Genomic DNA, 10,272 nt, shown 5'->3' with positions numbered 1-10,272 from the left:
CCCAACGAGATGGATCAGCCAGGTGGCATCATTGATGGTGTCAAGTGTGGCAGCAGTAGTGAGGTTGGCCCAGGATCGGACATTGTTTCGTTCTGTTGTGCATGGGGTCGCTGTGAATCGGTTCCGACTCGATGGCACCTGACAACAACAACAATGAGAGATGAAGTCTGGCCATCTTGGCTTCTAATGAGCAGTCTGGTTTTACTTCTTAAAATATAGATTTATTTGTTCTTCTGACAGTTCATTGTACCTTTAATATACTTTTCCAACACTATAACTAAATGCATCAATTTTTCTTTGGTCTTCCTTATTGATTGTCCAACTTTCACAGTCATACAGGTTGTTGAAAATACTATGGTTTCAGTTAAGTGTACCTTAGTCAAACTGACATCTTTGCTCTTCAACACTTTAGGAAGGTCTTGTGCAGTACATTTGCCTAATACAATACGTCATTTGATTTCTTAACTGCTGCTTCTTTGTTGGTGGTGGATCTAGCAAAAGGAAGTCTTTGACAACATCAATTTTTCTCCATTTATCATGATGTTATTTATTGCTCCAGTGTTGAGAATTTTTGTTTTCTTTACATTGAGGTGCAACCCATACCAAAGACTGTGACCTTTAATCTTCATCAGTAAGTATTTTAAATCCTCTTTGCTTTCAGCAAGCAAGGTTGTATCATCTGCATATCTCAGGTTGTTAATGAATCTTCCTCCAATCTTAATGCCATGTTTTTGTTCATATAATACAGTTTTTTGAATTATTTTCTCAGCATACATATTGAATAAATATAGGGAAAGAATACAACCCTGGCACACACCTTTCTTGATTTTAAACTAGTGTCCTTTTGTTCTGTTTGAATGACTGCCTCTGATACAGGTTCCTTATGAGCACAATTAAGTATTCTGGAATACCCTTTTTCCACAGTGTTGTCCATAGCTTGTCATGATCCACATGGTCAAAAGCCTTTGCATACTCAATAAAGCACAGGTGTTCTCTGCTTTCAGCCAAGATCGATCTGACTTTAGCAGTGATAAACTCTCATCCCGTGTCCTCGTCTGAATCCAGCTGGAACCTCTGGCAGTTCCCTATCAGTCTACTCTTGCAGACATTTTTGGATTATCCTTAGCGAAACTTTACTTGTGTATGATATTAATGATATTATCCAATGATTTCACATCCCATTGGGCCACACCTCTTTGCAGTGAGCACAAATATGAATCTCTTGATCAGTTGGTCAGATAGCTGTCTTTGAAATTTCTTGGCATAGACAAGTGAGTGCCTCCAGTGCTGCATCAGTTTGTTTAAAGAATTGAATTTGTATTCCATCAATTCCCAGAGCCTTGTTCTTTGCCAATGCCTTCAATGCACCTTGGACTTACTCCTTCAGTATCATCAGTTCTTTTTTTTTTTTTTTTCTATTTTAAGGTTTTTATTGTGGATTGAGTGAAAAGTTTACAGGGCAGATCATCAGTTTCACACTGAACAAATAATACACCTAGTTTCATTACAATGATTCTAAGCCCTTCCATGTACCATCAGTTAACAGTATTTGTCTCTATTCACTTTTGCTCTTTTTATTTATTTATTTTTAAAACACACAGGTATGTATAATAATTTACACCACCAAAGGGCAGATTCTGCAAGTCTGCCTCCTGGCCACCATCTCTTAGTCCCTCTCTTCCTACGAATCTTAAGAGTCCTCAGCTGCTCCTTCTTTCCTTGTCCCCATCTCTGGTTTTGCTGCTTCTCTGGATAAGGTCTTGCATTCCACTTGTGCTCTTCCCCCTTGATGGTCCTAGGGTCCTTTGTTTCTGGACTGGAAGATTAACTACTCCCCCATTTTTGTTAAAAAACTTCTACCTTTAGTATTGTGACAGTCGCAATTAGTCATGATAACAATTACTCACTATTGAATCATAAGAATCTTATCCCCATCTCTCTTAACGAGACCCATCTAGACAAGATGAAAACTGTTCAGTGGGGACTCTTTCTTCTCTAACACACTATTAAACTGAACTCCCCCTTGAAACTTTGTAAGCCAGTCACTTCATGCCTTAATCACCCACCTCATTTTAGGTAGCCAATGTCTAAATTGCCTGTCCCTATCTACCCTGTGTGTGGAGTCCTAGTGTCGTGCTGTGGGTTAATGCACCAAACTGCAAAGCCGTTTAAACTGCAAGGTTGCAGTTCAAGCTCACCAGCTGCTCCTCGAGAACCCTATGCAGGGTCACTATGGGTAGGAACCAACTCGACAGCACTTCACAACAACAACAATCTACCCTGTGTACAGAGAGGATAGCATTCATACTTGATGTGAAGACTCCTTCTCTTTCTGTTGGTATTTAGAGTTACTACCTCCATGAGTATAGGTCAAGTTCATCAAATTATAGCAATTTACCCTAGTTTCCTTTATCAAAAATTGTTTTTTCTTTTCCTTTTTGTCTTTCTCTAGTCGAGTTCTGATTATCAAGCTGTTGAGGCTAGGTCAAATGGGTACTATGTGCAACTTTGGGTGTTCTCATGATTACTACTGTTCTTGATGATCATATATGCTACTTATTGAAATAATAGTTGAACACCACACTTTGTGTGTGAACAGTGACTGTGTATTTTTTCTATCTTCTTTTGATGCTTTCTGCATCATTCGATATTTTGCCAATAGAATCCTTTAGTATTTCAGGTCAAGGCTTGAAATTTCCCTTAGTTCTTTCAACTTGAGAAATGCCGAATTGGTTCTTCCCTTTGGTTTTTTCCAGATCTTCTGCACATTTCATGATAATATTTGACTTTGTTTTTTCAAGCTGCCCTTTGAAATTTTCTGCTTGGCTCTTTTACCTCCTCATTTCTTCATTTGCTTTAGCATCTCTACACTGGATAGAAAGTTTCAGAGTCTCTTCTGACATCCATTTTGGTCTTTTTCCTTCTTTCTTGCCTTCTTAATGACTTTTAAATTAGTTTCTGTATCTTCATGATCTTGATGTCATCCCACAACTCTTCTGATTTTAAGTCATTAGTGCTAAAGCATCAAACTGTTCTTCAAATGATCTCTAAATTTAGGTGAGATATGTTCAAGGTCATATTTTGGCTCTTGTGGACTTGTTTTAATTTTCTTGAGCTTCAGCCTGAACTTGCAATATGAGCAATTAATGGTCTGTTCCACAGTCTGTCCTGACCTTGTTTTGGTTGATGATATGGAGCTTTTCCACCTTATCTTTATACAGACGTAGTCAGTTTGATTTCTCCGTATCCCATCTGGTGAGATCCATGTGAATAGTTGTCTTTAATATTGTTTAGAAAAGGTATTTGGTATGAAGTCATTGGTCTTACAAAGTTCTATCATGCTATCTCCAGCATCATTTCTATCACCAAGGTCATATTTTCCAACTACTAATCTTCCTCTTTGTTTCCAACTTTTGCATTCTAATTACCAATAATTATCTATACATCTTGTTTGCTTTTTGATCCATTTCAGATTGAAGAAGTAGGTAGAATTCTTTAATTTCATCATCACTGGCTTTAGTGGTTGGTTCATAAATTTAAATAATAGTTTTATTAACTGGTCTTCCTTGTAGGCATATGGATATTATTCTATCACAGACAGCATTGTACTTCAAGTTAGATCTTGAAATGTTCTTTTTGATGATGAATGCGACACTATTCTTCTTTTATTTGTCATTTCCGGCATAGTAAACCATGTGGTTGTCACAATCAAAATGGCTAGTACCAGTCTATTTCAGCTCACTGATGCCTAGGATGGACTCCTAGTGTGGCACTGTAGCATCAACACTGGACTTGGAACCACAAGGTCGGTAGTTCAAACCCACCAGCTGCTCCTCAGAAACCCGATACAGGGTTGCAGTGAGTCACAGCTAACTCTATGGCACTTAACAACAACAACAACAACAACAATTAGGATATTGATGCCTGTGCATTCCATTTCATTTTTGCAACTTCCATTTTTCGTAGATTTATATTTCATACATTCCATGTCCTGATTATTATTGGATGTTTGCAGCTGTTCCTCATCTTTTTGAGTTGTGCCCCATCAGCAAATGCAGGTCCTGAAAGCTTTACTCCATTTGCGTTATCACAGTCAACTCTACTTTAAGGAGACAGCTCTACCCCCAGTTGTATTTTGAGTGCCTTCCTACCTGAGGAGCATATCTTTTGGCACTTTATCTGACAATATTCTGGTGCTGACAGTGTTTCACTGTTATTCATAAGGTTTTCAGTAGCTAAACATTTGGAAGTAGTCCATCTCTTGATCTTTTGAGTCTGTCTTAGTCTGGAAACTCAGCAGAAACCTATCCACTATGGGTCACCCTGCCAATATTTAAAATACCAATAGCATAATTTTCGGCAACACTCAAGCTACTCAAGTACAACAAACTGATAGATGAATCATGGCCATCCACTTTGTTGTTAATGTTGTTGTTGTTGTTAAGTGCCGTCGAGTCGGTTCCGACCCATAGCGACCCTGTACAGGGTTTCCAAGGCTGTAAATCTTTACGGGAGCAGAACGTCTCATCTTTCTCCCGTGAGGTGGCTGGTAGTTTCGAACTGCTGGCCTTAAGGTTCGCAGCCCGATTTGTAACCACTATGCTACCAGAGCTCCTTGTTGATGTTAAGTGCTGTCAAATCAGTTTCTGACTCAGTGACCTTGTGTAGGGTTTCCAAGGAGCAAGCTGGTGGATTTGAACTTCTGACATTTTGGTTCACAGTCCAGTGCTGATCCTACAGTGCCACACCAGGAATCTGGTCATCTACTTTAGACATGTGTAAAAGTGAGGGATGCCTTCTCAATCTCTAAGTCAAACTCTACTTTTACTGTTATTGTTAAGTACCATAGAGTTGGTTCCAACTCATAGCCACCCTTTATAGGGTTTCTGAGGAACAGCTGATGGGTTTGAACTGCAGACTCTGTGGTTTGAAGTCAAGTGCTTATCCTACAACACCATACCAGAACTCAGTCATAGCAAGATAGAAACATTGTCTCAAGAGACAGATTGGCCAAAGGGGTTTTTCTCGTTCATTCCCTACCAAATGCAATGCCAGCTAATGCCCATATCTTCCTTCTGGTCCTCTGCTTGAATGTGGTTGTGGTTGTGTGTTGTGGAGTCTTTTCCAACTCATAGCGACCCCGCGTAGGGTTTCCAAGGCTGTAAATCTTTACAGGAGCAGAAAGCCTCATCTTTTTCCCATGGAACAGCAGGTAGTTTCGAACTGCTGACCTTGTGGTTTGCAGCCCAACTCATAACCACTATGCTACCAGAGCTCCTTCTCTAAATGTGGCATCCTTCAACTGTCTAAATGGTCTTTGTCCCCAGAAATGCCCTACTTTCTTTAGAAATGGTGCTGTGTGACTCACAACCCTGATAGGAACAGCAAACAGTTGAGGAACATGGGAGCAAACATACCCATGGGTGAGGGGGAGTGTACAGGGCAGGGTTGTGAAACCTTATTGTTGTCATTACCAAACATTCCTGTGGCTCAGTTTTAAGACAAGTAATAGAAGTTTATAGGGATGGGGACAGTAACACTAGTGAGCCACGCACATTGTAGAATGGTGAACCATTCAAGGTCAAGGGACAGCATCTACATAAGCACAGGATTCAGAAGGGTCAGGGAAAAAGGAAGAATGGAAACAAAAAAGACAGGAAGTAGGATATGATGTTAAGTTGAGGGGATTGCAGTGAGATGAAATGAAGTGTATGAATTGGTGAATGTAAAATTGATTTGCTCTGTAAATCTCATTCAATTCGCAATAAAACGTGTAAACATAGGGTCGGGCAACTTAAGACATTTGCTACCTAAAATGGGGAGGCTATAAAGGCACAAAGTGACTGGCTTACAAGTTTGCAAGAGGGAGTTTAGTTTAAGAATGTTCAGGGGAAGGTAGAATCCCCACTGAATAGTTTTCATCTTGTCTAGACGGATCTGGTGAAAAGAGGTAAGATTCTTATGATTCAATAGTGAGTAATTGTTGTGACCTAAGTGACTGTCACAATTGTAAAGGTAGAAGTTTTGTAGCATAAAGTAGGGAATAGTTAATCATATAGTCCAGGAACAGAGGACCCTAGGACCATCAAGGGAGAAGAGCACAAGCAGAATGTGGGACCCTATCCAGAGAAGCAGCAACACCAGAGATAGAGGCAGAGATGAGGACCTGGAGAAATAGAACAGCTGAGGACTCTAGACTCTTGGACAGAGAAAGGCTGTGTGCTGACAGTCAGGAGGAAGGCTTGCAAAGGAGGTGTCCTTTGTTTATTTAAATTATATATTCCTGAGTGTTTTTGTTTACATCTCCCCACTCTGGTGACACAGTGGTTATGAATTGGGCTGCAAACTGCAAGGTCAGCAGTTAGAAACTACCAGAGCTGTTCTTTCGGAGAAAGATGAGGCTTTCTGCTCCCATAAAGATTTACAGCCTCGGAAACCCTGCACAGGGTTGCTATGAGTTGGAATCAACTCCACGACACGTAACCACCACAACCACCCCCAAAAAAGTAGAAGGAATGGAAGCAAATGCTGTTGAATGATGATACCTGGAGGAGATTGTAATCACTGCAATGTGAATCCGATTTTCTCCCCTGTAAACTGTCACTCAGTTCATAATTTTAAAAAAAACACCCGAAAAAGGGGGAAACTAATAAAAAATTTTGAGCAAGAATTAATAAAGACAACCATCAAGGGAGAAGAGCGGAGAGCGGGACCCTACCCAGAGAAGCAGTGACTTCAGAGAAGGAGGCGGCAGACACAATGACGTGGAGAGATGGGAGTGGCTGGGGACTTTAGACCCAGAGAGGGAGAGGGGCTGTGTGCTGATGCCGTGGGGGGGAGGGGGCAGGCTTTCAGGGTATACCCTCTGGTTGGTTGTACCCTTTGGTTAGTTGATGATGCATGGAGGGGATTATAACCATGGCCATGAAACAATATACGATAGAATGAATGTAAAGCTAATGTTCTCCCATGTAAACTATCACATAATTCATAATAAAACATTAAAAAAAGAATAAAGACAAAATGGAAATTATAAAAAGTGTAAACAAACACACTGAGTGGCAGAGATGTCTTATACTTTGTATACTGTTCTCAAAGTTGACATGGTAGCCTCTAGTGACTCCAAATGTTCTGAGCATGTTTGAGACACTACCTGTTTCTCCCTGCTCTTTTAGACAAATGAGAAGCAAGCACAGTTTCTAAAGTGAATAGAGGCTTTTGTAACAGGGAGTTTTTAAGTGGCATAGGTTCTTTGTTGGAGGTATGCTTATCTTTGGAAGTCGCACAAAGAGTTTTTGTTTGCCTTGCTTAAAAACAGGAGACACCAGCACAGCCTATTAATCTCATAGATTTCCTAGGAGAAGGAACATATTCTCGGACATTGGACAGAGGATTTCGCTGAGGACTTCCGGTGACAGTATGGAAGGGACAGTATGGCATTGGCCATTCCTGCTGTAGACTAACCATGAAAATCATTATCAGGATGTTGGGGGAATATTGATGGCTTTCCCTTGATTATCATTCTGGACTAATGAAAGTTTGAATATTTTCTCTGTACTCAGATTACAAAGAAAAGGGCTTCACACAAGCCAACTTATGAAAACTTACAGAAGAGTTTGGAGGCCATGAAATCCCATTGTCTGGAGAATGGAGTCACTGACCTTTCCATGCCCAGGCAAGGAACTCATGGGCCCTAAATGAAGATATGACTGGTCTGTGGGGGAGGGGAAGAAGGGTTTAGGTGTCACTGTCTCACCCAAAGACAGGTGACTTAAAGACTTCATTTAACCCTAAATATAGACTTAAGCTGAACAAATTTCCAAGCTTTGTAAAATCAGCTGGTGAAACAGCTGACTAGCCAGTAGCATATCAGTCTTCTAGCTTGTGTTGAATGAATCAGAGTAATAAACTTAAAACACAACTTCCTCAGCCTGTGCTACTTGGTCAGGAGGGACCACTGTAAGTAATGTGTGTTGGATGGCAGGCCTCCTCTAGCTGAAGCTTGACCTCTCCTCAAGTGAGTGGTAGAAACTAAGCAATTGTGATTTTCATCTCGGGCCACTTGTGGGTTCCTAAAGCTATTAATTCTGGATGAAGAAAGTTGTGAATTACCCACTTTTAAACTGTGAACTTGTTTGTGGCCAGTGTGGGTAATATCCAGAGGAGTCATCTCTGATAGGATTTCTTGGACCCTAGCTGTTGGGAATTTTAGGGAATGAAATTGGGGATCCAGTAAACTGCTTCCTTTTCAAGAAACAGGTTTGGGGTCACGTCTTCTTTTCCTGTTACTCGTTGTTTTCATTCCAAACTGACCATGTATGCAGATTTCTCCCAAGTCCCAAGTTACTTAGGAACGTTATAGTATCCCTTACCTTGCACTAGTCTTTTAAATGTAGTCATGGCCTGTGCATTGTAAACTGTAAAAAAAATTAGTTCTTTGGGGATCTACTTAGCATGTTACCATATGAAGTTGGCAGTTTTAAGCCCTTTGTTTCCAGGTGGTAGAATGTTGTGAACTGATAAAAGCCCCTTGTCAGGATGTTGCTAAGACCTGACTCCCGCATTGCCTACCCCCCTGCTTGGTATTGCCCCACATGCCATTGTGACTTCTTGCAGAGTTACTATCCTTTGTCCCTCTTTTTTTATTTTCCATTACCCTAAGTGTAATTTTTAAATGTCAGCCTTCTCTTTTCCATCCACACTAGTGTTCATGAGTAGGCATAGAGGGATGATGAGTCTGTCAGAAGGCGGCATGAAATAATTGGGAAGTGTAGTACTCCACTAGGCAAAAGGATAGCTTTTAGACAACAGGAGCCCTGGTGTGGTGGTGTGGATTAATATGCTGGACTACAAAGCTGGCATGAACAGCATGGTTGGAGGTTCAAGCTCACCAGCAGCTCATTGGAAAACCCTACACAAGGTCACTGTGGGTTGGAACTGACTCAGTGGCATGTAACAGAAATGGCCTTTGGATGACTCACAGGAATTGGTTTTTAAATTCCCACCAAGGCTGCCTAAAGGTGCAAAAGCAGAAACCACATCTTACGCTCTGGATGCATACAGCCTAAAGGAAGGGGAGAGGAATAATTTCCTAGATCATTTCATTACAACTAATAGAAATGTATGCTCTTTTTCAGGATTGGATGTGGTCTTGATCGTTTGCAGTGGGAGAATGTATCAACAATGATTGAGGAGGTATTTGAGGCAACAGACATCAAAATTACTGTGTACACACTCTGAATAGATGAGTATTCTGGATGTGTCCATGTTCTCCTGGTTATCCCTACTGGGCCAGAGGCAAGCTGGCCTTAAAATGGGCAGAAGAAAATTTCATGTGAAGTACTTTTTCTCATAAGCTAATGACTGGACTTGTGACTCTGAAGGAAGGATCGTTTGAGATAATGTTACTCTGGTTTTTTTGCAGGAAGCTCGGGATTTGGTCGACTGTATTAAGCAGGGAAACCAGATAGTTGGGCCTATGACCTCTGTTTTTGCACCAGTATGCGTCCTGGTTTGGTTGGCCACTAGGTGGCAGCATTGATTCGAGTTCTCTACTTTTTTAGAGAAATTTCAAGGGAGAATGAAAACATTTCAGTTTGCGTCAGTTGTACACCTATTTGGTGTTATTCTAATGTCATCAAATTCACCCTAGGAAGAAATTATGGATTATTTTGAGGGTGGTTTTGTTTTGTTGGGTTACTTTTGTTTCTATTATAAAATTGAGTTCTCTCTTGTTGACAAGAATTTATGGTGAGAAAAATGGAAAAATAAAGATCTTTTCCTTGGCATCCTGTTAGGTACTGTGCTCATCTCTTTGTTGTCTGGACTTGGGTGTAATGCTCCCCTGTAACTTAATTTCAGAGTCAGAGACCAGAACCCAGTGGAAGGAACATAAGATTGGACATGAGATGGGAGTTGGTACCCTGTAAAAGATGGTGTTTAGAATCTCCTTTGGTGAGCTCTTTCTTTCTTGTGTTCAATACCTACTTTCTGTGATAGAATATGTCTACATTTAATCGGGACACAGCTGAAATCAGCTATGTAAATGCCTGGCCAGAGGGGTTCATACAGAGGAGTGAGTGACTCACTAGATCAGATACTCTCAACACAATTCAGATGAATCTTCTTTAAACAGAAAATAAAGGCCTACCTTACCCCTTCCCTCCCCCCCCCAAAAAAAAATCTGATGTATGTGGAGGGGGCGGTGGTGCAGGTTTCTTTGGGTTTTTAAGCTCCAGAGGATTCTGCGGCACAGCCAGCAGACTTGGGAGA

At 40.8% G+C, this 10,272-nt stretch overlaps 1 protein-coding gene across 1 annotated transcript in view; it reads left to right on the top strand.

Annotated features, from left to right (window-relative positions):
* OARD1 (O-acyl-ADP-ribose deacylase 1) overlaps positions 1-9,240 on the top strand; it is a 16,831-nt gene extending 7,591 nt beyond the window's left edge. Inside the window, exons 5-6 of the mRNA XM_006860438.1 lie at positions 7,563-7,675; positions 9,138-9,240. Coding sequence (XP_006860500.1) covers positions 7,563-7,675; positions 9,138-9,240 — 216 coding nt within the window. The remainder of the gene's footprint in view (positions 1-7,562; positions 7,676-9,137) is intronic.
* The last annotated feature ends 1,032 nt before the right edge of the window (positions 9,241-10,272 follow it).

Source organism: Chrysochloris asiatica, unplaced genomic scaffold (genome assembly GCF_000296735.1).
Source record: "Chrysochloris asiatica unplaced genomic scaffold, ChrAsi1.0 scaffold00038, whole genome shotgun sequence".
Taxonomy (NCBI): domain Eukaryota; kingdom Metazoa; phylum Chordata; class Mammalia; order Afrosoricida; family Chrysochloridae; genus Chrysochloris; species Chrysochloris asiatica.
This window is presented reverse-complemented; position numbering and strand designations above follow the sequence as displayed.